The 27,137-nt window shown below is 42.5% G+C and overlaps 1 protein-coding gene across 1 annotated transcript; it reads right to left on the bottom strand.

The window, feature by feature from the left end:
• Nucleotides 1-16,211: 16,211 nt before the first annotated feature.
• LOC311001840 (uncharacterized protein) lies at nt 16,212-22,424 on the bottom strand (the record flags this gene model as incomplete). The annotated part of the gene is made up of 6 exons (XM_083993019.1): nt 22,412-22,424; nt 20,673-21,185; nt 19,644-19,846; nt 18,174-18,294; nt 17,279-17,456; nt 16,212-16,615 (listed from the first exon to the last, which is right to left on the bottom strand). The coding sequence occupies exons 2-6, from the start codon at nt 21,174-21,176 to the stop codon at nt 16,212-16,214; spliced, it is 1,410 nt and encodes a 469-aa protein (XP_083849145.1). The 5' UTR covers nt 21,177-21,185; nt 22,412-22,424.
• Between the last annotated feature and the right edge of the window lie 4,713 nt (nt 22,425-27,137).

Below are 27,137 nucleotides of genomic sequence, written 5' to 3'. Positions count from 1 at the left end.
AATCTGTCCAAAATTTCACAGTCTTTGTTGTTTGTGAAATTTTGTGCTCCTGCACCATTATGCTCACATCTTGTGCATCTCCTGGGGGCTAAGCCCCCCTGTCCTTAAAACTTAGTGACGCCCCTGTCTGTAAACATAAAATGTATCATGTCACTGTGCTTTTCACATAAAGTTGATGGAAGAATGGACAGTGCAGTAGATGCCCCTTCAGTAGCCTATAGTATCTGCAGGAAAGAGGTCTCTGCTCTCCCCCACTTAGCTCAACTAGTGCATAGTGCAGGACACAGACAGTAAACGGCGCTGAATTGACCCTATTAAACAGCTGTTTTCTCCGCATACATGAGGTCCCGTCCCGAAATTATACAGCGGTTCAAGTGCACGTATGTGCGAAACTTTTACAGTGTAACAACTGGTTGGAAAAAGCAGTTTATCTAGAGCCAACCGACTCACTCAGTAGCCTTCTCCTCCATGCACGCAGGCTCCGCTGTATCACTCGCTTTTTCCGAATTAATCGCCCTTTTTCCCGCGACCAGTAAACAAACACCAGCGTACTCAGTAACTCAGCTGCGTGAGGGCGTCAATAAACAAGAGCATTATAGGCCTACCGGAATTGTTGTTTGGAGAGGAGTCACCCAGTCACCTTCCATCTGTCCTCCCTAATACTTTCACCGCACATTTTTTATTTTTTTTATTTTTATTTTTTTCATTCATTAGGCCGAAAAAAATACCGAGGTCATGACCTCGGTGTCCTCAATGGTAGCTACGGCCTTGGGTAGCCTAAACGTTAGCAGACCTTTAACTTACTGACCTTCGCTGCTGCTGTTTATCATCGTCGACAGAGATGTAACACTCGGCCTCTGCCCAAGGATGTCGTCCATCTCTTTGAAATATTAAAATTTTGTTTTCGACCCCGAGCCACTTCGGCTCAGCATCCGTTTTTCTGTCATGTACTTTTGTTTGAGGCTTTTCCACTTGTTTCTGCAGGCCGTCCATGGTTTATCGAACCCCAATTGAAGCATTTCCCCACACAGTTCTTGATATATGGTGGCGTTTCTTTGGTGTTTGCTGTCCAGGATCGCTATGATGTTTTTTTCTTTTACCAGTCTTAACAAACTTAGTACCTCATCCTCCGTCCACAGAAATCTTGAGCTATCCGCCATGTTGTTGTCTTGTGAGTGAACTGCAAACATGGGAGCAGACGGGGTGAAAGTGCGCTACGTCACACTTAATTCGCATACAGCTGTTTCCATCCCATTCGAATCAACCAAAACCCTATTTCAGTTTGTGCGAATCAGGGGATTTTAATGCGAATCACGGCGTTTCCATCATCATTTTCCGATGCGATACATCTCGATGCGCATCTAAACAGCTGATGGAAACGCACCTATAGTCATCGCTATCTCCATCGTCATCACCATCGTCATCTCCAGAATATTCTTTTTCCGCTGATGAAACCGAATGTGTGTCCTTGTCAGGAGTCCATGTGTCATCGTCAGAGTCCCAGTCTATTCTATGAAAGACAGAGAGAAATGATGGCAACATAAATGTATGTGAAACAAAGTAAAGTTTCAAAGATGCAAAAAAGTTTCTAAAATAACACAAAGTTACTTACATGGAATTTTGAATGTCATTGAATTGATTCTCATCAATATCAACAGATGGATCAGGTGTTACAGCACTGAAGTAATAGAAAAATAAATATGTTAGGTGTATGCGCAAACTGCAATGTCTCTATGATACATTTGGTAAGGTATCTTCAACGCTGATGATGATAGCAATGTCAACTTACTTCACAATGCTAAAAATACATGTCTAAGTATGCTACCATCTGTTGACATAGCGTTTATCAGACCGGTGAGGTTCACAGTCATTATGCCAGTATTGAAACAGACTAATGGAGGATATTTATGTAACATCTACCACAATAAAATAAAAAAATTACCTGTTCAACAAAAAGTCTGCTGTGTCGGCATCTGTTTTCAGTCCCAAATCCTGGCTTAGCCTTCTCCACCGGTCAAAGGAATCCCCGATGTTTACTCGGTTCCTACTTTGGTCACGTTTCTTCTTGTTTTCTGTCTTTTCCTCGGTCAACTTACGTTTTCTTGCAACCTTCGCCGGTGGGGCAAGCAGAGGCCGCTTGCTGGTGTCGGTCTTGGTAAAAGAAGCTCCGGGAGCTGAGCTGCTGGGCTGCTGCTCTCAGTTCACAGAGAGGGAGGGGGAGTGGGCGGGGACGAGGCGGGTCGAGGAGGAGCAGGTGAGATGAGGGGATTGGATGGAGGATACGAGCCAATGCGCGCGAGACGGGGCGCGCGATGCCCATTGGTCAGTTTCTATGCAGGCCCACGGCTGATAGACTGAATGGATTTTTTTGGTTCTTTTTGCTATTTATATTGTGTAGATCGGACCACAGGACTATAATCGCCGTATTAAAGGTGTACAGAAATGGCCGTTTGTCCTGTTTGTCGCGCCGAGTTGTCACGAGCTGCAACACGAGTTTACCCGAGTGAGGAAAACGAATTTGATTGGTCGTTATCGAGCAGGCGGGATATTCAAAGCTTGGGGCGAGACCGAGCTCCGTGTGTGTGTGCGTGTCTCAGACGTTTGAATGACGGATTACGGATCCAATATCAGTGGCTGGTGAATCGTGTACAGGCTGACGTATAATCCGTGCGCCTGCATTATCCAATGCGAAAAAAAAAATACACACTTTCATCCCGGATTTACTCAAAAATAGAATTTTGCACAAAGTTTGGCCTACAACGTCTGAAAGATGAGTTATCACATTAATTTTATGACCCAAAGTGGGCTCAAATTCAATTTTCTTTTCTGTACACCTTTAACGATGTTAATAATAATTACATAATCCGCCAAATTGTAGACCATAGCTTTAAGTCGAATCACACCCGCATACAAATGAAAGCTTTCTCGTACTTTAGAATGAGTTGTTACAAGTCGTTACAAATATACAAGGGGGGGAGGCACCGAACCGAGGCGGCCATGTTGCATCGCCATTTTTCACGTTGAGTGGCAGCATGACCGTAGGTAACCACGGAAACTCAGCGGAGCTGTGGGCTCGGCCTGTCACCACTGTGTAGTGTGAGGAAGGACGGAGGCACTGGTGTTGCATTCAGGTGCAGTCAGGCAGACGGCCGTCGGCAAACCAACCGGATGTCATTTTACTCCACGAGAGAAAGACGGTAAAATGTGGGTCAGGTAAACAATATGACATCACCATGACAACATATTGTCACACCTGTATTGTTTTGCCTCGTGCTGGTGGACCACTTGTTTACATAGACGCTTGTTTATCCTGTTACATGCAGCGTCTGTTGTCTGTCTGACGTCTGCCCGATTTCACGTGAACGCAGCATCAAGAATACGTTCCGATATGCAACCGCACCGCTAGATGGGGGGAATTCCTACATACTGGGGCTTTAAGATACAAGGAAGTTTTCTTTGTGTGAAATGTACAGTGGTACCATGCACCCTTTAATTGAAAAATATTTTCTCTTTACCTGGCCCTTCCTTGTCCAGGCATGACTCCTCCTCCACTTGCGGCTCCATCTCCTCCACCTGCGGTCCCACATCACCGCTGGGGTCGCAGGGAATAAGATTGAGAGTGATAATCTCCTCACTCTCCGCCCCAGTGCCATAAGGGGTCCAGCCTGTGCAAGTTTGAAAAGTGTTGCTCACTAAAAGCCATGGGTAATTGCAAATGGCAACAGAGTCTCAATGGCAATAGCTCCACACTATACATGAATGTGGTAGGAAAATAACAAGATGCAATTAGTATTTTGGTAAACAAAGGTGAGGGTGCAATGAATTTATAAAAAGTCAAAAAATCATACCTTCACACACATATTCATGTATGGAGCCCATTTTTTTTAATGGACTCCATAGAAAACGGAGCCAAGGTGCAGCGAGGTGTAAAAACCTGCACCTTGTGCTTCGTCTTATTTGCTTTTCCCAGAAGGAGGACAGGCTTGTAGCCAGCAGCCTGAAATTTTTCAAGCTGCAATGACATTACAGTATGTTAATGTATTGACTGTTGTATTCAATAAAGAAGCCTGCAACTATTACATGCAACAGTGATTGTGACAGTTAAATGTTAAAGAAAGGTAGTCTCAGTCTACATACCATGACAACCATCTCGTCCTTTATCTGGGACATGTTCCAGGTTTTTTTTTTTTTTCGGGAAGAGACCCACTCGTCCCGCTTCTCATCAAATATTTCCAGTACCTTTTTGAGGCGTGGCTTTGTGGGCGGCTCCTTGTGGCAATGTGGGCTTTTTTTTTTTGGCACAGGGCAGAATGTCCTCACAATGAGGGCACTTTTTGGTGGTAGGCATTACTACAACAGACTAACACAGACAGAAACACCAATGAGAAATCATTGCGTTATTATCGCGTTAACTCATTAACGTCGACATTTATTTTGTAAAAGTCTGTTGCTGGCTACTGCGGTGTAGGGGTCAGAGTCGCCGGACACTTTTTACCGGGTAAACCCCGGTAAACATGCGCTAAAATTTCATGAATGAGTCTATATTTTTCACCACAGATTAATATCCCTCCCCCTGCGCTATGCTGACCTGACGCGTCTAGAAGTGGTTGACAGCTCTCTCTCTCTTTTTTTCCCCTCACTTTTAATTATAAAGTCACGGCAAACCAGCCATTAGGTCTGACACGCGAGGCCTGTCTTAAGACTGTCTTAATATGGAACTCAACATGAGAGAGAACATGCGCTCTGCTCTACCTTATTTCCATCTCACCCCACACACCTCGACCTATGACTTGTGCAGAAAGTGTATGGCTTGTGAAAACGTACAGCGCGATGGAGAGAGAGAGAGAGAGAAAAGAGGAATCATACAGTAGGCTATACAGCGCGCACTGCACACCAGCTGATCCGCCGGTCCTCTGAGTGAAATATGCAAGTTAGTCAGATAATCAGGGCCGTTGCTAGGAATTCTGGGGCCCCTGAAAGAATACTAAAGTGGGCCCCTACCCCCTGACTTTTCCACTTTTTTCTTAGACTACTTATGTATTATCATTTTTTATTTAGCCTACTTTGTTTTGATGCTAATGCAGCATTACTATGAGTATCAGTCAGGGTCTTATGCAGAATAAATCAGTCATACAAAGATTAGACTACTTGGGTTTTTTGTGGGCCCTACTGGGCGCTGGGCCCCTAGAATTATCATCACCTTTCTCCCCTACACAACGGCCCTGCAGATAATTAATGACATGTCCTGAATCAAAAGTGACTAGACTGACGAGTTTTGTTTTATTTTATTATTATTTTATTTTAACAACAAATGTTATGGCACTTGCAGCAGAACATTGAAATAAAAGTGCACTTTACACTACTTTTGAATTCATTATTGGATTTTGCGTATACAATTCGATAAATCGTGATTAATCAGGGAAATCATGCGATTAATCGCGATTAAAAATTTAAATCGTTGCCCAGCCCTACTAAAAACAAACTATTTTAAATTTAATATTATTATTATTATTATTATTATTATTATTATTATTATTATTATTATTATTATTATTATTATTATTATCATCAAACTATTACACATCAACTATAGTAACTAAGATTACATAAATTGCTTTTCAAAATAGTAGTAAAGATAGTTTTCTTAGCCTATTTTCTTGTTTAGTTAGTATTCTGCATTATTCGTTAGTAATTAGACGGTCTAATTCAGTGGTGGAGGAAGTACTCTGTTACGTAAAGGGACAACAAAGAGTTTGTATTTGGTTATAAAAAAGCCTCATATTAATGTGGATGAATCTACATTACCCACACTTGTTTTCTAGAGAGAGTGTTTTATCTCCATCTGCACAAACGAGGTACAATCTAACGACAGACATCTCACTCATAATATCCACTGATGACATGGCTCTGAGAGCCTGACTGCAGGATGCACCAGCCCCTCCCACTCTCAGCACACTGACCACCTTGTCATAGTTATCATGAAAGGGCAGGAAGAGGAGCAGGCCATTACGCTCTGCCGTCTCCATTCTGAATGGGGGTATAATAAAGTCAACCCTCCCACACACACAAACACAGGCGATGCACATGGGGTCAGCCCATGAGCACTGCTGTATTTCAGCATGTGTCTTAACACATTGTATATTTCGACTGTGCAACAATTACACAATTGCACCTGCAGGAAACACCAGGCACATCTGAAACAGGGAAATCCCCACCATCATTACCAAGTGCAAATTAGACTCTGTAGATCAGTAACCACAGGCACACGGTTACTTTAACACAAGATAGTGGATTGAGAGAAACAAAGGCCTGATAGAGAAGTTGGTTTGAACTGAAGTCAAGTAAACAAAACAAACGCAAACACACTCCCTAGACGAAAATAGTTATAGTTTAATGCTGGAACAAGTGAACGAGAAAAAGTTTCCAAAAGCAATAGACTTCACTCTCCTTCCAGTTTTTAATAATGTTAGACAGTTCTTAAAGCAGAAGTAAGCAATATTTTTGTGTTAATATAAGTCTTAAATAGTTATATCTTCCGACAGCAATCACTTACATAGAGTGTTTGGACCGAAACACGGGTCTCCCAGTCCCTCTGCTCTGCTCTGAGCCGAGGAGAAAACTTTCCTTGTATCCTACAACCTTTATCCAATGAGGAGAGAGAACGGCATAAAGGGCTGTGTGTGCAGCCGGTTACACCCCGCCTTTCCGAAGCCCCGCCTTTCCGACAATAGACTTCCATTCATCGTAATAGCGGGGTTTTCTATTTTTTCTAAAGACCCCGCTACTCCGAAAAGGCTATTGGGGGAAACCCCCAGTGCGCATTGATCCTTTTTTCCTTTTTGGGGTCAAACGGATCATGTGCATAATTAACTGCAAAACAAGCAAATACTTCATATTAATGACATATAATGTTCATTATGCTTCTAGCCTGTCTAGCCTCTACCTGGTCTTTTTACTAAACTTAACCAACTCCTTTCTTCATTGCCTAAGCCCAACCAAAGCATCTCCCTCAGTCAGCTGTCAGCACGAGCGGCGGCTGCAGCAGCCTCGCGCCCGTGTGAGCTCAAGCCGGGTTCAGCCGCGCTCGAGCGGAGCAGGGGGGGAGAAAAAGAAAAAAAGTGTATTTCTATTACTGTGTGGGAGATCTCCAACAACGGAGTCGGGGAGAAAGCAAGTGGGACAGATCTGCCCAGTCCCTGAGCAGCGCATGTTTCACAGACAAGCCACAAAGCAGAATGTAAACAACGTTACGCGGTTCAGCACCTTGGACAGCTGCGGGGGGGAGGGGGGGGTGTCGGAGTAGCGGTGTTTCGAAGTGGGGGTATTTCGGAACAGCGGGGTGTCGAAGTGGAGGTGTGTCGGAATGGAGAGCTGTCCCCTGTGCAGCCAAGGGATGCGCGTGAATGTGGTGACGTAGGGACGAGGACCAATAGATCCATGACGAGGGCGGGGGCTGCTAACTCCGTCGGCTGACAAGAAATTAATGGTGCGTTCAAGGCAACTCGTAACTCGTGCTTTTTCGACCTGTGAAGTCGTACCAGTTCAATCTGGTACGAGTTCACGGGTCGGAAGTTACGAGTGGCCGTGGACGTAGTGACTTTCACAGGCATCAGGTCGGAGAAACGCGAGTTGTGGGTTGCCTGGAACGCTACAAAGTCGTAAGTCGCGACTTGAAGCTGTAATTTACGGTTTCAAAAGCCTGCCTGGAACGCAGCATTAGCCAAAACGACCGGATCGCTTACTTCTGCTTTAACCCAGTTTTAGTAGTCTTAGAAATCTGCTTAGATGTTTTATTTGCTTGATGCCAATAATTTGACCCTTCTGAAACAGATTAACATCTTTTCCACAACTACAGGAAGTGCCTTTTGACATGATTGTTTAAGAAATGAGACTGCATCAGTTAGGGTTAGATAAGTTGTTGCTAGCTGAAACATAATCATCCATGCAGTAATAATCCAATGGGAGGCTCTTACCTATTAGCTTAGTTAAGTGTTTTTGTTGTTGTTGTTGTTTTTTGGACGGGCAGTGTAGGCTATATAAGAAAATATTTTAATCTGGGAAATCTACTAAAAAAACTGGAATGTCAGCACTCACAAAATAATCTTGAAACGCACAGCACTGCCTGACGGACTCGTTTCAGCCCTATAAGCGTGAGTCTTCTGAATGGGTGTAGCCCATATATAACCTTCCAGACCTCCCTCAATAACACCAGCTGGCATCAATCAATCAATCAAACACTTAATCATAAAATAATCACAACATGACAAAGAAGATCATACTACAAGTGGCCAATAGGTGTTCGGAAACCTACAACATAATTAATAAGATGGCCACCCTCAGTGTGTGACTGATATAAATCAATCAAATAAACCTTATTTGTCCCACCAGGGGAAATTTGTCTTGGGAAAGGGAGTTATGACAGCTGCCATGTACATGTAAAACATCCATACATTATAATATACGGTTACACCCCGCCTTTCCGAAGCCCCGCCTTTCCGACAATAGACTTCCATTCATCGTAATAGCGGGGTTTTCTATTTTTTCTAAAGACCCCGCTACTCCGAAAAGGCTATTGGGGGAAACCCCCAGTGCGCAGTGCGCATTGATCCTTTTTTCCTTTTTGGGGTCAAACGGATCATGTGCATAATTAACTGCAAAACAAGCAAATACTTCATATTAATGACATATAATGTCCATTATGCTTCTAGCCTGTCTAGCCTCTACCTGGTCTTTTTACTAAACTTAACCAACTCCTTTCTTCATTGCCTAAGCCCAACCAAAGCATCTCCCTCAGTCAGCTGTCAGCACGAGCGGCGGCTGCAGCAGCCTGGCGCCCGTGTGAGCTCAAGCCGGGTTCAGCCGCGCTGGAGCGGAGCAGGGGGGGGAGAAAAAGAAAAAAAGTGTATTTCTATTACTGTGTGGGAGATCTCCAACAACGGAGTCGGGGAGAAAGCAAGTGGGACAGATCTGCCCAGTCTCTGAGCAGTGCACGTTTCACAGACAAGCCACAAAGCAGAATGTAAACAACGTCACGCGGTTCAGCACCCTGGACAGCTGCGGGGGGGGGAGGGTGTCGGAGTAGGCTAGTGGTGTTTCGAAGTGGGAGTATTTCGGAACAGCGGGGTGTCGAAGTGGAGGTGTGTCAGTCAAGTGAGACGTATCCTCAAGATTTTTAGCAGCTGTGTTGGGTCATGCTGCTTTACATGCTGGCAAAGCTAGACATGTCAGACTTGTATGGGCTCAGAGAAAATCGCTTCGTTACTTGATCGTTTTTAAACTTTGACGGCTCTGCCACTCGTCTTTTTGCCACTCAGTGGACGTTCCACAGCGACTTCCGAGTACCGCGACGTCACGTGCATACCCTCTATACGCCAGCAGGTGAAGGAGTGTTTAAAACGGTTGGTTCTACACCTGCTGGCTCTACAGCGCCTTCCTGATGGCAGCAGCTGGTACTATGAAGTCACCTATTCACAAGATCAAATATATCACATAGTGAACAACACAAGTATCAAACATCATAGAATAATATTCATGTAAGAATAATAGCTTAAAAACAGTATACAAATATTAAAATTAAGTGTTTGATTGATTGATGCCAGCTGGTGTTATTGAGGGAGGTCCGGAAGGTCATATAGGCTACGCTACACCCATTCAGCAGACTCACGCTGAAAAAAGCCAAGAGCTGAAACGTGTCCGTCAGGCAGTGCTGTGCGTTTAATAAATGTTTCAAGATTATTTTGTGAGTGCTGACATTCCAGTTTTTTCTTGTTTCGATTTTTGAGCCGGAACCCAGTTCATCTTTACATAAGAGTCGAGCATGCCATTCCCTTTGAAATCTACTTACCTTAACCTTGGCTTGGTCAAGAAATCAAGTTTGGCTGCAGAGATACAGTACACTGCAAAAACTCAATATCTAACCAAGAAAATTTGTCTTATTTCTAGTCAAAATGTCATTTCTAGTCAAAACAAATCTAATTCTACTTAAAATAAGACTCATCACATTAAAAAGCAGCTTGTTTTTAGACACTTGTTACTTCTTTCAAGCAGATTTTCACTTGAAATAAGTAGAAAAATCTGACAGTGGAGCAAGTTTTTCTTTCTTATTACAAGCACAAAAAACTTGCTTTCACTGGCAGATTTTTCCACTTAACTCAATTGAAAATTAGTTTGAAACAAGTGAAAATTATCTAAAAACAAGTTAATTTTTAAGGTGATGAGTCTAATTTTAAGTGGAAAGAGAGTAGTTTTGACTAGAAATGAGACATTTTGACAAAAAATAAGACAAATATTCTTGGAAAGATATTGAGTTTTTGCAGTGTAGAGTTTGATTGTCTACTAAATATGATGAACAACCATTATTACCACCATTCCAGAAGCTCAAAGTCTGACAGAGCTGCCTGGACAGTGCGTAAAATGCTTGAATTCACATGTCACACAGGCTTCAGCAGAGTAAAAGCTCCTGTCCTCCTCATGTCTTCTCCTCAGTGTCCTCTATGCAGATGAACAAGACATAGTCTGTGTGTTGATTCTCCAAGAGGAACCAATATCACTGAGGCCCAGAGGCTTCATTCCTCACAGCTACACATGTAAGCTGAGCCTTTTGTGTACAAATGACCACACCACAACACAGGAGACTAACATCCATGTCCTTGCACAGAATTAGAAGCTGTCCAGCCATATAAATAACAGAGCTTTGGTTATTATTGCACTAGTGCCACACTGAATTTCTCAGATCAATGCCACAGCCATGATGTGTTCCCGCTGTTTGTTTCGCATGTATCCACCTGTGTAGATGGGCGGCCATTACAGCTTAAAACTGATTATTTGATACCTTTACAGTAAATCTTCCAGTCCATACCCCTGAGAGCAGAACAATCATCTCAGAGTGCATTTTCCTTGTGAATGTGATATGATAAGAGCTGTGGTCACTCTGCTGTTTGAGGCTGTTAGTCCACTCTGAAATTCTAAAATAGAAGGATAATAGATGAAACTGCAGCATCGTATTGACCAGCGCAAATGAGATTGTGTCTGTACCTCTTTTTTTTCTGTCAGTTGTGTCATCTGAAAGCAATTGGACAAAATACACAATTTTGTATATTTGACAGTGCATATTTATGTGTTTTTATAGTAAACAGGTGTACATAAGTTATATATTCAATACATATTTTAATATATCTGTTTTAATTTACAGTTTACTTATTTAGTGTAATGCTGGTATTCAACATAATGTTAATTATGTTTTTTGTTGTAACAGAATGTTTTTCACCATACATAATTTCTATGAGGTGTCCAGAACAACATATAAAAGTCCTAAGAAACCTAGTTGGGGAAATATGTTTAATTCTCATATAAAGTCTATGGTGCCAAATTGGCCAGAAAACAATACACCCCAATGGGGATATTTTCTATTTTCTTGTATACTTTAATTGTGTAAAGTTTCATTGTGGTAGGAGTAAAGAGGGAAAAAAGCCTATTCAGGTGTATTTTGGGCATATTCCATTAGTGTATGGCTCATTTGCATATTTAAATTCATTTTCAAAGAAACTTGTAATACAAAAAATGTTACATTTCATATACTTTCATTGTGTAAAGTTTCATTGTGATAGCAGTAAAGGAAAAAAATAGCCCCATTGGGGTGTATTGTTTTCTGGCCTTATTGGCACCATGCATATACTTTATATACGGTAAATCAATGAGAATTAAACATATTTCCCCAACTAGGATTTCTTAGGACTTTTAGTATGTTGTTCTGGACACCTCAAAGAAATGATGTATGGTGAAAAACATTCTGTTACAATTAGTTCTATTTTTGGGTCCAAAATGAGTTAGATTGACTATAAGAGCACGTCCCAAAAATTATAATGCCTATGGAAAAACATTCTTTTCTTTACTTTGGTTATTTTAATTCAAACTTCTTCTTCTTCTTCTTCTTTTTTTTTTTTTTTTTTTTTACAGTGTATTCCCTGTAATATCAGTAATATATAATAAATATAGATGTTGTCATATGACCTTATAGGTGGCCAGTGAACATCAGGTAGACTGTTCCTTTAAAACAGAAGGAGAAAGTGTCTAATGCTTTTAGTTTTTGTTGTCTCCTATACCTTAGCATTGCCTACATTTGCTTGGCACTAATACAAGCGAATCACCAATTTTATTTTTGTAATTTATGTGAGGAAACATGCATTAAGGGAGGTATCTCAATCTAAATAAAAGGCCAGCTTAAGGAATACTGATTATGGCTGAGTGGTGAAAACACATTGGGTAATACAAACACACCAATAAACTGTGAGAATCCCTATGTGTGTGTAGAACTCTGCAGGGCTAGTTAATCAGCGTGCCATTAAAGAATCATAGTGTAGCTTCCTGATGGAGATAATAGTCCTACCTCCCCCACCCCGACGCACACACTGAGCATTACGTTTTATTACAAGGAAATACAAGCATATATAATGTAATGTCACATAAAAAAGAAGGGAGTGAACAAGGAAAATGCACTTTGATATGTGGACATTCACATGCGCGTATGTGTGTGTGTGTTTCTATGTATGTATGTGCCACAACAATTTGCAGTCAAAAAAGTCTATATTTACAGTAGAGTGGTAAATTAATATCACGAGGAAGGGGGTGGATATCAAATAAGGAAATGCACTTAAATGACTATATTCTCTTCTGTGGGTGAGGTCTGACCTCTGCTGGTGGAGCTCAGGAAGTAGAAAGTGAAGACCACATAATGACCCCTCCTCAGCATAAAACATCTATCATACACACTATCTATCGATCTATCTAACATACACAAAACCAAGGAATCCTGCTGCAACCTGTTTAAATTGTGATGTTACAAAGCATTTGTTGTTTATATTTTAGAATAGAATAAACTTTATTGTCTTCGGGGGGGAAATTTGTCATGGACTCTGCATGGCCTTGTAGACAATGAATATACATATGACAGTTAGAGACGTTTATTCATTTATGTATTTATTCATTTCGGACATGTTAGTTAAATCAGACTTCATCACACGTCATCTCAGTTTAAAGGGATAGTTCACCCAAAATTCAAATTGCACTCATTATCTACTCGACTCGACTAAGGGCTGGGAGAAGTTTCAGAGTCCTCCGTGGCTTCTCTGAGTTACAGGGGGTCTCGGCGTAGCAGTGCATGTCCATATAACGGTTGCAAACGGATACCAACTGTCTTCGTAACAAAAAGACACACCAAAAAACATCCAAATACCTCCATGCTGCTCGTATGTATGTCCGTCGCGTGAGATTTGGACGGACCAGGAAGAGAAGCTTCCGCTACAAAACAAGCTTGAAAGATAGACTTATTTAATTTTTTTCGGAACAATTTCGCATTTTGGGGCTTCAATACAAGATGGACATTACATACGAGCAGCATTGGAGGTATTTGGATGTTTTTTGGTGTCTTTTTGTTACGAAGAAAAGTGGTATCCATTTGCAACCATTATGCACTGCTACGCCGAGACCCCCTGTAACTCAGAGAAGCCACAGAGGACTCTGAAACTTCTCCCAGCCCTTGGTCGACATGAGGGTGAGTAGATAATGAGTGCAATTTGAATTTTGGGTGAACTATCCTTTTAAGTAATACAGCAACATGGCCAAAAGGGAAGCGGGAGAAGCAAAAGCTTATCTAGTCCCGCCCCCGGTACCCTCAGAATACATTCTTTTCATCCAAAATTTTCTCTTTTGACAGTCCAATGTCAAAATTCTAGAAGTAATAATTTAGGCATGGGAGTCTCAACAAGAAAAATTGCACTCTTGAATAACAGCCACTGCAGCTGTTTAGATAAAATAAAAGCATCCTAGCATTTTAATTTAGAGCACCCAAATAGAGGTGTAATATAAAGGAAGACAACGAGAAGGGAGCAGTAGTTGTATGTGGAATATATTCTGATATTCACAATGGTAAAAAGAAATTATTAACTAGAGACACACAGCAAGAAAGGAGCAACCATATATAGATATTTGACATATCTATGACATCAATACCATTTGTGCAGATTTTTAAACCTATCTGCAAAATGTCCACAAATACAGCTGTCAGCATCGGTACAACGCTTCACCTCAAGAAGACTCGGCTGGCTGGGGCATAAACCAGTGGCAGCTTTGGCACGACATGTTAATCTGCAGGAGTCTCTTGCTGCATTAAGTTGTGCAGCCTTTGTGTAGTGACAGTGATATGCACATTTTCACTGCAAAAGGGAAAAAAACAAACAAAAAATCTTCATCCTGACTGTGCTCCAGGGGCTATTATTTATCATCACAAATACATCTTTTTACGTCCCCGGGAGGACGGGGTGTTCTTGAGCCCTGCCACGTCTCCGGTCTGAGCGCTGTAAATCATTTTGTCCGTGGTCCGACCCGACCACTGCCTCCCACTTTCACTAGTTAGAAACTGCTTATCTTCACACAGATGCTCATTTGCTGTTGTTGGTCACACAGAGATATCAGCAGAAACCAGAGACTTTTGCATATCCAGTTAAAAGTTCTTTGTAGGGGCCACGGCGCCCCAGTGGAAAAGCGTCATAAATGTACTCCGCGCTCCTCTCTCCCTCTCACACTGCAGTTCTCTGACTCAGCAACGGTGTCGCCAATTCCTCCTGTTCCTCAAAAAAGGTGTAAATCACGGTACGCCAGGGTCAAAATGGGTGTAAATGTCCGCACTTTTTCCCCGTCAAGTTTTGGCTTGATATCCCAAATTTGGCGGAGAAAAGTGCGTACGCACAAAACGGGGGGAAAAGGGTTGCGTGGATTTCCTACTGAAACATGGCGTACGCCAGAATCCAGAAACTGTCGTACGCACAAAAAAAATCAGATGTATCAAAGTGTGTGTACGCATGGATCCAAGCACTTTTCTTTTGTTCATCCCAATCAACTTGGAATTGAGCGCACATGTAGAAGTGCCGAACTCCTCCCTGTCCACGCCTCCATTTAAATATGCAAATCAATGTAAATTAGACCTGCACCAAAGATTCCCTTCTCTTCACGGTCAGATAACACCATAAAAAACTGTGAGGAAGAGCAATTTAACAAAATTTGAGTTGAAGGTGCTCCTCGATAAAGTTGAGCCACGTAAACATCTTTTTTTTTTTTTTTCTGTCCTCCGGCACCATCACAAAGGGCAGTGGGAGACTGTGTGTGTGATATAAAGGTGAACGTGAAGTGGACGTCCGCTGTCATCCCAAATGAAAGCAGACAATGTACTCGATAATTAAATTATGTGAAATGGATTTACGATTTTCATTTGCTCTTTTTTATACACAGATCGCGTAGTAAATAAATTGCCAGGGAGGTTGATAAAGACACATGTCCAACTTTACGCACGTGTTTATTGACATTAAGTACTTCACACGTGTGTGTAGTTTAACCAGCAAAAAAAAAGAAAGTCACTGACAGTGTGATATTTGGGTGGACATGCTCAATGTGCATCGGGGGTTTATAGGACAATTAAACAAATACATTTACTTTGCGCACGTACAGTGCCAGCCTATGCTGAATGAATGAATCGTGCGCTGAACCAGCCATCTCGCCACAATGTTTGTGATCTGTGCATTTATAGTATAAAAATTCTTCCTGTTCACACAAACAAATCCATCCCATGAGGACGTTTTTATGGCAACGTGTGTGAAGTTTATAGCTCCCCAGCGTGGTCAGCACCTGTATGGATACAGACAGCTTGTGGCTCCCCGCCGTATCTAATTGCAACACATGGATGGGTTGTTCATAAATGTGTCTCTGATGTGCACATTACTCTGAGGACTAATTGTTTTCACATTATTAACAGTTTCCCAGCTTCACCTCTAAGTGTCGCCAAAGGAACAACAGCTGTAAAAACGTGCGTACGCCAGCCATGGAGTTGGCGTGGGGCACCGCACTTTTCCGCGGCCATTTCACTTTTGATACATCTGAATGTTGGCGTGGAAAATGACGTACGCCACTTTTTTGTGCGTACGCAACATTGATACATGAGGCCCCTGGTCTCTTCTCCTCTGTGTTGCTAACCCTCCTCTCCTCCATGTGCATTTGTTTTCAACAAAGCCGATGAGAAATTAATCCATGGAGCGGTGGATAACGTTGTGACATATGATATGTTGTCAGAAAACAAAAGGCGGCCTTTGTTGCTCAGGTGGAGGCCGTCTCTGAAAAGCTTCCACCTCTTCCAGAAAAGGTCAAAGTTGTTGATGAACCCAAGGTCATGGTCGCCGCAGACCGAGGACAGCCAGGTGTGGAGGCTGTACAGGCGGCTCCCACCCCCCCGACCCCCCACCACAGGCGATGGGACCAGAGATGAAGACGTTGTGGTGGAGACGCGTCACTGCCTGGAAAAGCTCCTGGAAGTCGCGCTTCAATAACTCAGACTCCTGTTTCTTGACGTCGTGGGTGCCGGCGTGGATGACGACGATGTCGACCTCAGGGTGGGACCTCATGATGTCAGGGAGTTGGACCGTGATGTCCTGGACGGTGGCCTCAGGAAACCACAGAGTGCGCCCCCCGCTCAGTGTCACGCCCTCCACTATTGAATCCCCGATGACGAGAGTGGACAGAGGAGAGGAGCGAGGCGCCGGCCTCCTGGACCTTCTGCTGCCCAGTCCCTGAACTGTGGATACGAAGCAGAAAGAGCTGAAGAACTGGTCTGAAGTCGCAGCAGGAACCTCCTGAAGGATCTTTTAAATCAATCAAATCAAATCAAATCAAATCAAATAGCCTTTATTGTCATTGCAACAGACAAGTGCAACGAAATTTGTGGTGCCACATCCATTCCAGGGCTAAAACAGACTAAAACAAGCTAAAAAGGACAACCTCAAAGACACGCATGTATACTCACACAAGAAAAAAATAAATAAGTCATCCAGTTATTAAAAATCAGTATTATAATAAAACCTGTAGGAATAAATAGATATTGCACAACCTTTTAAAGGTACTTTCATGGGGGTCCATGCCTATGTTCCCACAGCCCTATATTCCCACAGTTCTAAGATTTTTCTCAAAATTAGGCCCTATGTTCCCACTGGACTCTCTCTACCTATCTGGACTCTATCTATCTGGCCTGTCTAGCCTCTACCGGGTCTTTTTACTAAACTTAACCAACTCTTTTCTTCATTGCCTAAACCCAACCAATGGTGGGACCAAAGGGCTGTGGGAACATAGGGCCTAATTTTCAGTGACAACAAAAGTTAGAAATGTGGGAACATAGGGCTGAGGGATGCTCTTTACCCCCTTGGGACAAATAAAGTGTTTTTGAATTGAATTGAAGTGATACCTGCCAACGCCTCCTGCAGCGAGCGCTCCTTCTGTAGCGGCGCCTGGTACCAGGGCCACAGACCACACACCACCTCATCAGCATCCTCAATGAGGTCAAAGCTGTGATGGTACCGACCCTCGGCCTGATCGCAGAACGTCAGGCTCTGCCTCAGTGCGACATCAGCGAAGCGGAGCACCTGAAAAGTGGATCGGACCAGAACAAGATGAGGAACAGTAGTGTTAGTCGTCGAGCTAACCAGACACAGACCTTTTGACTGAACTGGCTCAGCGTCTTCAAACGGTCCAAGGGGCGGCAGCGGGCAGACATCTTGATTTTAAGTCGCGTTCTGAACAGACACTAGTGAAAAGAGCTGAGTGCCCTGCACAGGCCTAGAATCTGGGTCGAGCCCCGCCCTGGCACAACGGGGTGGAGGCCCAGTCCGGCCTTACAGATACTCAGGCCCGAACTCGAATCAAGCCTGACTTTTTTTTTTTTTTTTTTTTTTTAAACCTCTCCTCCCATAATAACCTGTAGGCTCTTAACGTTGCAGACATTTAAAAAGTTTAATTGGACGTTTCAGCCTGGTGTATAGCTACGTTCATTATATTTTGATTGAAATGGATGAAGTTAAATATAAATGTATTTACCGACTGTATTCTCCTATTTAATGAGACTTGATGCACAGGTGCAGTTATAGGCCTCTGTTAACCAATTATTAACTGTTAACTGATAAGATTATAATGCTCTTTTGAATATCTAGGGAACTGATCAGGTCCATTCAGTCCCAACAGAATCACAGAAGGTGGTCATGGCTTGATCTCAGGTTCTGGTGTTGGAGCCCAGTTTTGTGATGTGGTCTTTATCATGACCCAGGACCGGTCTCTATTGGTCTTAATGGAACTTGACTGATTACCTGTCCGTCCTCCAGGTGCAGGGCGATGGCCACATGATCCCAGACGTAAAACTTCACATCCGATTTAGGGAGCTCCACAGCCTCCACCTGCTGCCTGTCAGGTCTCTGGACCAGCTGGTACCTGCACAACATGAAAACACAGTAAACTGAGCTCCGTCTTTGTTCAATGATCCTGTTTTCTGCCCGTTCAGGTTGTGTTCACGTTCACGAGACACACAACCACACTGACTCGCTTCAGTTTGGTCAGGTCATGTTACATTTATCCAGTAGGTGGCAGTGTCAGGTTATATACAGGAATCTTGAAGTTAATTCTAATACCTTTTTAAGACTTTTTCAAGACTTTCTCAATATTTTTCAATACCTCACCACCACTTCAAGCTGTAACCACTTACATCAGTGACACTTTTGAATTAACTGTTTTAGTTTGTTATAAAAAACTATAGACCACTATGATACAACAGAATTCAAAATAGGCTAGGATAATAAATCAAAGGCAAAGTTTATAAAAAAAAAAAAAAAAAACATTGCTCCACTCTCAAAAAAAACAAACAACAATCTTCTTTTCTATTTTATGTACCAGTTCATCTTTGTTTTTTGACAAAATGAATAAATTCACACACTTTTATAATGTTTTCTAGGACTCAAACTCTTGGACAGCTAATTCAGAAAAAATGCCTTCAAAATTTAAGACTTTATAAAGTCGTGAAAAGACTTTTTAATACTTTCCCAAAATGTATTTATCACCTATTAAAGGGACAGTTCACCCAAAATTCAAATTTCACTCATTATCTACTCACCCTCATGTCAACTAAGAGCTGTGAGAATTTTCAGAGTCCTCCGTGCCTTCTCTGAGTTACGGGGGGGTCCGCGCAGCAGTATTTGTCCATATAATGGTTGTCAATGGATACCAACTTTCTTCGTCCAAAAAGACACACCAAAAAACATCCAAATACCTCCATAGTGCTCGTCTGTAATGTCCCTCTTGTATTGAAGCCCCGACATGAGAAATTGTTGCGAAAAAAATTAAACAAGTCTATATTTTAAGCTTGTTTGTAGCGGAAGCTCCCAGTGTCTCAGTTCACTGCTCTTCCTGTGTCAGTGCAAATCACCGACGGAACAATTTCTCATGTCGGGGCTTCAATACAAGAGGGACATTACAGACGAGCAGTATGGAGGTATTTGGATGTTTTTGGTGTGTCTTTTTGGATGAAGAAAGTTGGTATCCATTGACAACCATATAGACAAATACTGCTGCGTGGACCCCCCCGTAACTCAGAGAAGGCACGGAGGACTCTGAAAATTCTCACAGCTCTTAGTTGACATGAGGGTGAGTAGATAATGAGTGACATTTTAATTTTGGGTGAACTATCCCTTTAATACTTTTCAAGACCCCACGGATACCGTGAGTGTAAAGCTCCTGCTCCTGGTCACCTGATGGAGACCAGCAGACTGCTGTGCAGACTTCCTCACCTGTGTGTCTCACACATGGCCTGACACCTCCACATGAAGCGTCCGTTTCTGTAATCGCAGACGGCGTCCGGGTGGTCCCTGAGCAGAGGATAGTCCTGGTAGCTCTGATTGGCCGGGCTGTGGACCAGCACCACGTACATCACTTCCTGTTTGTACAGGACGGTCTCGAACACCCTCATGACGGGCCGAGTACCGCGGCAGAACTGGAGACAAAAACACAAGGTTAGTGGACGACAACATCACATAGCAGAGCGTCTCCATGGAGACAGCCCAGCATCAACAGTCTGTTGCTGCAGCACAGACGGTATAGACAAATCTGTTTCTATGAAAACTGAGCGGCAGGTGTTTCATCCACAGTTCACCTGGACCACACCTGGTTTATTCACTGTCGGCTCAACATGACTCAGCGTTTCACTGCTTCATTAGATTTGAAATTTACAGAGTCAATTGGGGATGTCTGATAATATCGGCCATCAGATAAAATTGGCCTTATGTTGGCATATAAATGTAATATCTGTCCATATTGTTATCTGTTTTTCTGCCGATAATAAAAACTCTATGCCTGGATTTCTGGACGCCAAACTCATTTTTTACCTGCCATTGGCGCTTGGCGGGTGTTAATTTTACACTCTGGTTGTCGGTGTGTTTTTTTTTTAATTGGCGGGTTTGATTCTATGTGTTTTATAACATTGGCAAGAAAAAAAACCATCGTTGATCGTCCTCTCAATCGCTATCGATAGCCTACTTCACAAATAGTTTTTAAGTTATGTGTATTGTGATATATATACAGTATATATATGATTGATATAGTATGACTGATTGATTTTGATTGATTGATAATGAAATTGTTTCATCATCCATCCTATGACATCACTGCTCCTCCATCTTATGACCATTAGATCATCTATTGATTATTATATTAGAACTGACTGGGCAGGTTGTGAACTGGTCCTTTACTGGTTCTCACGCAACTCAGCGACGGTACCGCTCAGACCTGGGACTAGTTGGACCGGGTCGGTCCGGACCCACCTGCTGGCTGTAGGCCTCCAGAACCTCGTCCACAGAGAGGGTGAAGCGGTACGAGCCCAGTCTGGATGTCTGCAGGAAGGCCGGGGAGCTGGCAAACTTCCCCAGGACTTGGCCCTCTGAGTGGTGGCCTGGGACCTGGTCCTCGTTGCGGAGCGGGAAGTTCTGGTCCAGGAGCCGAGTCTCAGCTGAGACCAGGTCCTCCACCTTCACAGCCAGACTCCACCACTGCAGCTGCTCGGAGCCCCGGGGAATCGTGCCCCTGAAGCCTCCGTCTCTCTGGATCCCCCATAAACCGGCCTGATCCGTGTCGTGTTTTAGGTGAGACACGTGCAGCTCGGCTCGAGGCGACTCTGGGACCGGCTCCTCGAAGATGTAGGGCCGGATCTGATGAACCGGGTCTCTCCTGTTAAAGTCTGCAGCTGCTTCTTTCAGCTCAGGCAGCTCCAGGTGTCGCCTCTTCACAAAATATTCATCTGCTCTTCTGTTGTTGGCGCGATGCTCCATGTTCACCTGCTACACATCAAAAACAGGTGAGTATAAGTCCCGCCCCCCGGCCGCAGCTTTACTTCTTTATTCAATGAATCACCGATACCAGCCTGAATTTTACTCAGATCGGAAAGGAAATTACTCCAGAGCTTTTTAATTAAGGTAAAAATGTAGCATAGCCACGGGAAGAATCCTGCTTAGTTCCTCTTTAATTGATCCAAACTAGTGATGCACATTTTGAATTTTATTCAGATCGATAACCAACGCTCCTAAATCAATTATTAACCATTCAAGGGGAATTGCCGTCTTTTTACAATCTTTTTACGAAGATAGTTGGTATCCATTTGCAACCGTTATGTGGACATGCACTGCTACGCGGAGACCCCCTATAACTCAGAGAAGCCACAGAGGACTCTGAAACTTCTCGCAGCCCTTAGTCGACATGAGGGTTAGTCGATAATGAGTGCAATTTGACTTTTGGGTGAACTATCCCTTTAAACTCCAGTATCTACTTTTATTATCCACCTGATATTTTGTCTGACGACGCTGTGTGTCAGTAATGCGGACTGTCTGACGGACAGAGTGCATTAATGCCCCGGCTGCGCTCTGTCCGTCAGACATGACGTCATTTTATTTTTTATTACAGTATTCGGTTACCCGGGTAAGACCAGGTGAGGTTACTCGGTTAGAAAATTATTTGAAATGCCCATCCCTATCGTTAACGGTTGATCACGTGCATCCCTGAGTCCAAACAAATGTTATTTAGTTCATGAAAATAATTTGACTTTGTTAACCATGTGTCTGTAACGTAGTGACTGGCCGAGTTATTAAATACTCTTTATGTCAGTGTGTGACAGTCGCCTGCGAAGTCCATTCATACTGTCGGAACATTAAGAGACTACGTGTGTATTAACTGTATTAGGCTACAATGTGTCATTTTGTAATTTCTTTAGTAAGTTAAGTGCTGCAGGATTTTTTTTTTTAAATCAACAAAATGTGCAGTGGAACAAAGAAGGCTGAAAAAACATGATCACTGCTGTCTGTTCCTGTTCCCTCTCTCCAGGTCACTGACCTGGTTGCCATGAGCAAAGAGCAAAAGCATTTGTTGTAGGCTACAGTATTTCATTCAACAGTGATTCGGAAGTTATACCATAAGTTTAGCAAATTACACAGTAGTGATCGTGATCTATGCTTTAAGACTGGAGAAGTAGAAGAAATGAGTTACACTGGAGTCTGAGCGAAGTAACTAGTACCTGGTAGACTACCTCGTAGCCTACTGTTTTGGTATCGCCCAGGTATCGCCTGAGTCTGGGTTCACCCCATAGACTGTAAAAAGAATGGACGTAGCGTCCGTGACGTCACCCATTGGTTTGGGGGAGTCTGTTTTGTGCCGCTACTACGGGGGTTTGAGCCGCGCCATGTTGGATTCTACTTGCCATATTTGGAGCGGTGCGGCCGTTGGCCGGCCGAGAGCCCGCCCACTGGCCTCGTAGCAGCGGTTGCCGAACCTGTCACTCAACGGTTCTGCGCCCTAATTGGCCAGAGCTTTAAACCTAATAATAGTAAAACGGTAGAGTTTTAAAAAAATTCACCCCCCTCAGAGTGTGTGCGGGGGTAGAAACTATCGATTGAGACCAAAAAAATAAAATGTACCAGGCTGTAAATATGTTTTTTTAAGCTGTAAAATCGGCTATTTTAACATGGGGCTTGATTGGAGTTGCTCCCTTCTGGAGCCAGCCCCCAGCGACAGCCGGGGGGATTGCAGCTTTTTGAACGCGGAAGTGAGCTTCACTTCTCAGACCGACAACTGCCCCCTTGGTTCACCCGAGCTGATACTAAAACGTGAGAGGCTGCGCAAGATGGCGGCCAGTGCAGTTGTGGGAATTCGTGGCTGAGCGGAGTTTTCAATTTTCACTCCTCTCTACTGCTTTTTATGGACTTATCACAAGCCAGGAACTTTTGCAATATTAAGACAATTCTCCCCCGCTTAATCCAACAAAGAAAGTGCTTTGCTATCGACGGTTTTCGTCGAAGCCCACCAAGCGCGGGAACGGGCTAACCGCTACGGTAACTATCAACAAAGACTCTGCTATCAACAGCCCTCATGCTAGGCTAACATCCTACGAAGCTAAACATCAACTAACATGCTCACAACCGAGAAAGGTGTTAAACGCAAAGAAAAAGAGTCGACTGTAACTACCAAGAGTTTAACTACAGTTCCACACAAAGACAAAATGTCAGCGGCTAATTCCAGTGCCCAGGCTTGCTCTGCTGCTCCTGCTGCTGCCAGCTCTGTCACCGACCACGAGTATGACAGACAGAGCCCTGAGTTGACGCCACTTCCAGAGTCCGACCCCAATACCCCAGGTAAACCAGCTGAAAAGAAGCTAAAAGGTGAATTAACACTCTCTCAACTACAAAACAACATTGCTGGTTTAATCAACGAGCGAGCAGACAGTCTGGAAAGCTTGGTCACCCGTAATACTGTAAGCATCGACGCTCTGAAAAAATCAATTGACTTTGTATTTACGGAAGTGGAGACCCTAAAAGCTGACATGAAGGTGGTGAACCGCACATGTGAAAACAACAACCAGAAGCTGTCAGAGGTCGAAATGAGAATCAATGAGGCAGAGCGGTATCAGCGCAGATGGAACTTGAGGCTTCACGGGATCCCTGAAAACAAACAAGAGAACATCAAAGCCAGGGTTGCCGACATTTGCTGTGCCGTTGCTGGAGAGAATCAGGCCAAGATCAAAGAAGATATCGACATTGCTCATCGTCTGGGTCGCTTTAACGACAAACAGAAGATGCCGAGAACAACCATCATCCGCTTCACCAACAGATCGTCCCGTGACCTGGTGTGGAGAATGGCCAAAAACAGCAGCTTTCTCAAGGAAAACAGGCTGAGATTCACGGAGGATCTCACTACCGCTGACAAAGCACTGCGTGAGAAACTTTGGCCGATCATTGAAGCCGCCAAGAAGGAGGGGAAAAAGGCACACTTCGCCGGGGTTCGTGTGATAATCGAAGGAAAGGAGATGCACCCAACGCTGTCTCCACTCTACTCCTGACCAGATGGACACAGCAAGACCCCCTTGATGGAAGACTACAACACTGTCTCCACTACAAGCACATGTACTCTTGCTCTGTTCTTCACTTTGAAACCTGCATGATGAGTATTTGTGCTCTCTCCTTAATCCACAATCTCTACCTATAGGTACAACCTTACATTAAGCACTACTGCCCAATTCTTTTATTTTATTTTTTTAATAATAGTTTTATAACTGTTTATTTGTGTGCACTTTTTTTTCACATTATTCGGCACAATCTCATTCACAGCCATGCAGTGCCTGAGTATCTAAATTAATATCCTTTTTATTACTACTGGGTGACTGTGTTAAATATACATTTTATTTATATATTTTTTTAATTTTAATGTACATACCGTGCTGCGATGTAGTCATAAGCTAAGCATTAGTGCTTTGAACGGTGAATTTCACCCACACCCTAAGAAACGGTATAACTTAATGCATTAATGCCTGTGACCTTAATTTCTTATTGGTGCCCTTTTCCATATGCACTTACACTATTATCAGCACAGTTTATATTTTTTTATTACTGTTAGTTGATTGTGCTCTTTGACATAAACCTGAACTTATACAGTCCTAAGGCGTAGGTTTGCGCTTAGCACTAGTAATCGGGGATATAAGCATATTGCTTAAAATTCATTGTTCCTGAAAAAACTGTTTCATTTATTGAGAGGTGAAAATTGGTTACTAAGTTCACAACACTTTCTACATTGTCCTTATCAATTTGTTCCCTAAATGCCAGGGGTTTAAGAGAAAACATTAAGCGTAAAGCTTTGTTTTTATTTGCAAAACAACAGAAATCTGATTTTCATTTTTTTCAAGAGTCACACACAGTGGTAAATGATGCTTCTTTTTGGAAAACTCAGTGGGGAAACAACCTTTGGTTTTCACATGGATCAGAGAGATCAGCAGGGGTTACTAGTTTAAAAAACAACTTTAATGGTGTTGTCCTACACTCAGAAATGGACCCTATAGGCCATTTTGTAATATTAATCCTTAATGTGGACAACAATATTATCCTTCTTGCCAACATATATGGATATAACTCTAAACCGGAAAATGACTTTTTATTTGATGCTTTAGAATCTAGCTTTCTACAGTGGTTGTCAAAGTATCCCAATGCGCTAATCCTTATGGGTGGAGATTTCAACATTGCTTTGAATAGTTCATAGATAGATGGCCCCCAAATACTAATAATTCTTCTGCTTCCACTCTGTCTATCTTCATGGAAAAATTTAATCTAGTCGACATATGGAGGAAAAAAAATCCTGACAGTAAATCTTATACATGGAATAATAGGGCTTGCACTTCGATGTCTCGCATAGATTATTGGTTAGTTTCTGCTAGTTTAGATGAAAATAACATTACAGCTAATATAATAACAACACCATTAACAGATCATAGGGCCGTGTCACTAACTGTTTCCTTTGGCTCTAACACTACTCACGTGTTTAGAGGCTCTTACTGGAAACTTAATAACTCTATTCTTAAAAATGTATTTGTAATTAAAAAAGTTCATACACTAATTAATTTCTATTGGAACAAAGCTTCAGCTGATAAATGTTTTTTCAGAAACTGGGAACTTTTCAAATTTGAGGTATCCAAATATTTAAGAGAATTTGGCACATCGTTATCAAAATCTAGAAAAATCGAAGAAACAAATGTGATTTCTAAAATAACAGCACTTACTGAAATTTCACCAGAAAATTTATCAGAAAATGACTTACAGGAATTAATTTCACAACAAGATAAGTTAAATGACATATACAGAATGAAAGCAGAAGGAGCCTTTGTAAGGTCAAGGAGAAAATGGTTGAAGGAAGGGGAACGTAACTCTGCATATTTCTTTCAACTAGAAAGAGCACGTGGTAAAAGTAACTCTATTCAAAAACTCAGTATTAACGATGTTATTACTGATGATCCTAAAAAGATAGCTACCTATTGCGCCACATTTTATAGATCCCTTTATAAGTCACAATATAATGTAACTGAAGCTGACAACTTTTTCACTCACCTCACTGAACCAAAGTTAATCACTGAAGATCAAAGGAGTATCTGTGATAGTCCTTTAACTCCAGACGAGGTCCTGTTTGCAATCAAACACTTAAAGCTTAATAAATCCCCTGGTGTTGACGGCCTGACGTCTGAATTCTATATTACTTTTGCGGAGCAACTGTCCCCCTTCCTCCATGCTGTGTTTGCAGAGAGCATCGAAGTACAAACCCTTCCTCCCACCTTATGTCAAGGACTCCTAACCCTAATTCCAAAGCCTGGAAAAGATCCTCTTTTGATTGATAATTTTAGACCGATCTGCCTTCTTAACAACGACTACAAAATTTTAGCTCGAATTTTTGCTATTAGAATGAAATCTGTTTTAGATCACATTATAGATGAAACACAAAGTGGATTCATGAAACATAGGCATATAGCTAATAACATAAGGCTTGTATTAGACCTTATTGATTATTCTGATCTTTGCCATGACAACAGCTTAATTTTGTTTTTAGATTTTAGAAAAGCGTTTGATACCATCGAACATGATTTTATGTTTCAAGCTTTAAAAAAATTTGGTTTTGGTCCTTTCTTTTGTGCAGCCATCAAGACCATGTATAATAATGCTAACTGTTCAATTAAACTACATGCAGGGACATCTCCCAGATTTAACCTAGAGCGCGGAGTCAGACAAGGCTGCCCGGTCTCTCCGTACTTGTTTCTTATCTGCACTCAACTACTTTCAGATTGTATCAAACTCAGCGACCTGAAAGGTATCACTATAGCTGAAAAAGAAATCATAATTAGTCAGCTGGCTGATGACACCACTTTATTTTTAAAGGACGCTTCTCAGGTTTCAGTAGCCGTTGACATAATTAAATCTTTTTCTAATGCCTCT

The sequence above is a fragment of the Trachurus trachurus genome, assembly GCF_905171665.1.
Source record: "Trachurus trachurus genome assembly, chromosome: 3".
NCBI lineage: Eukaryota > Metazoa > Chordata > Actinopteri > Carangiformes > Carangidae > Trachurus > Trachurus trachurus.
Note: the sequence above shows the minus strand (reverse complement) of the source record. Positions and strands in the feature narration are given on the sequence as shown.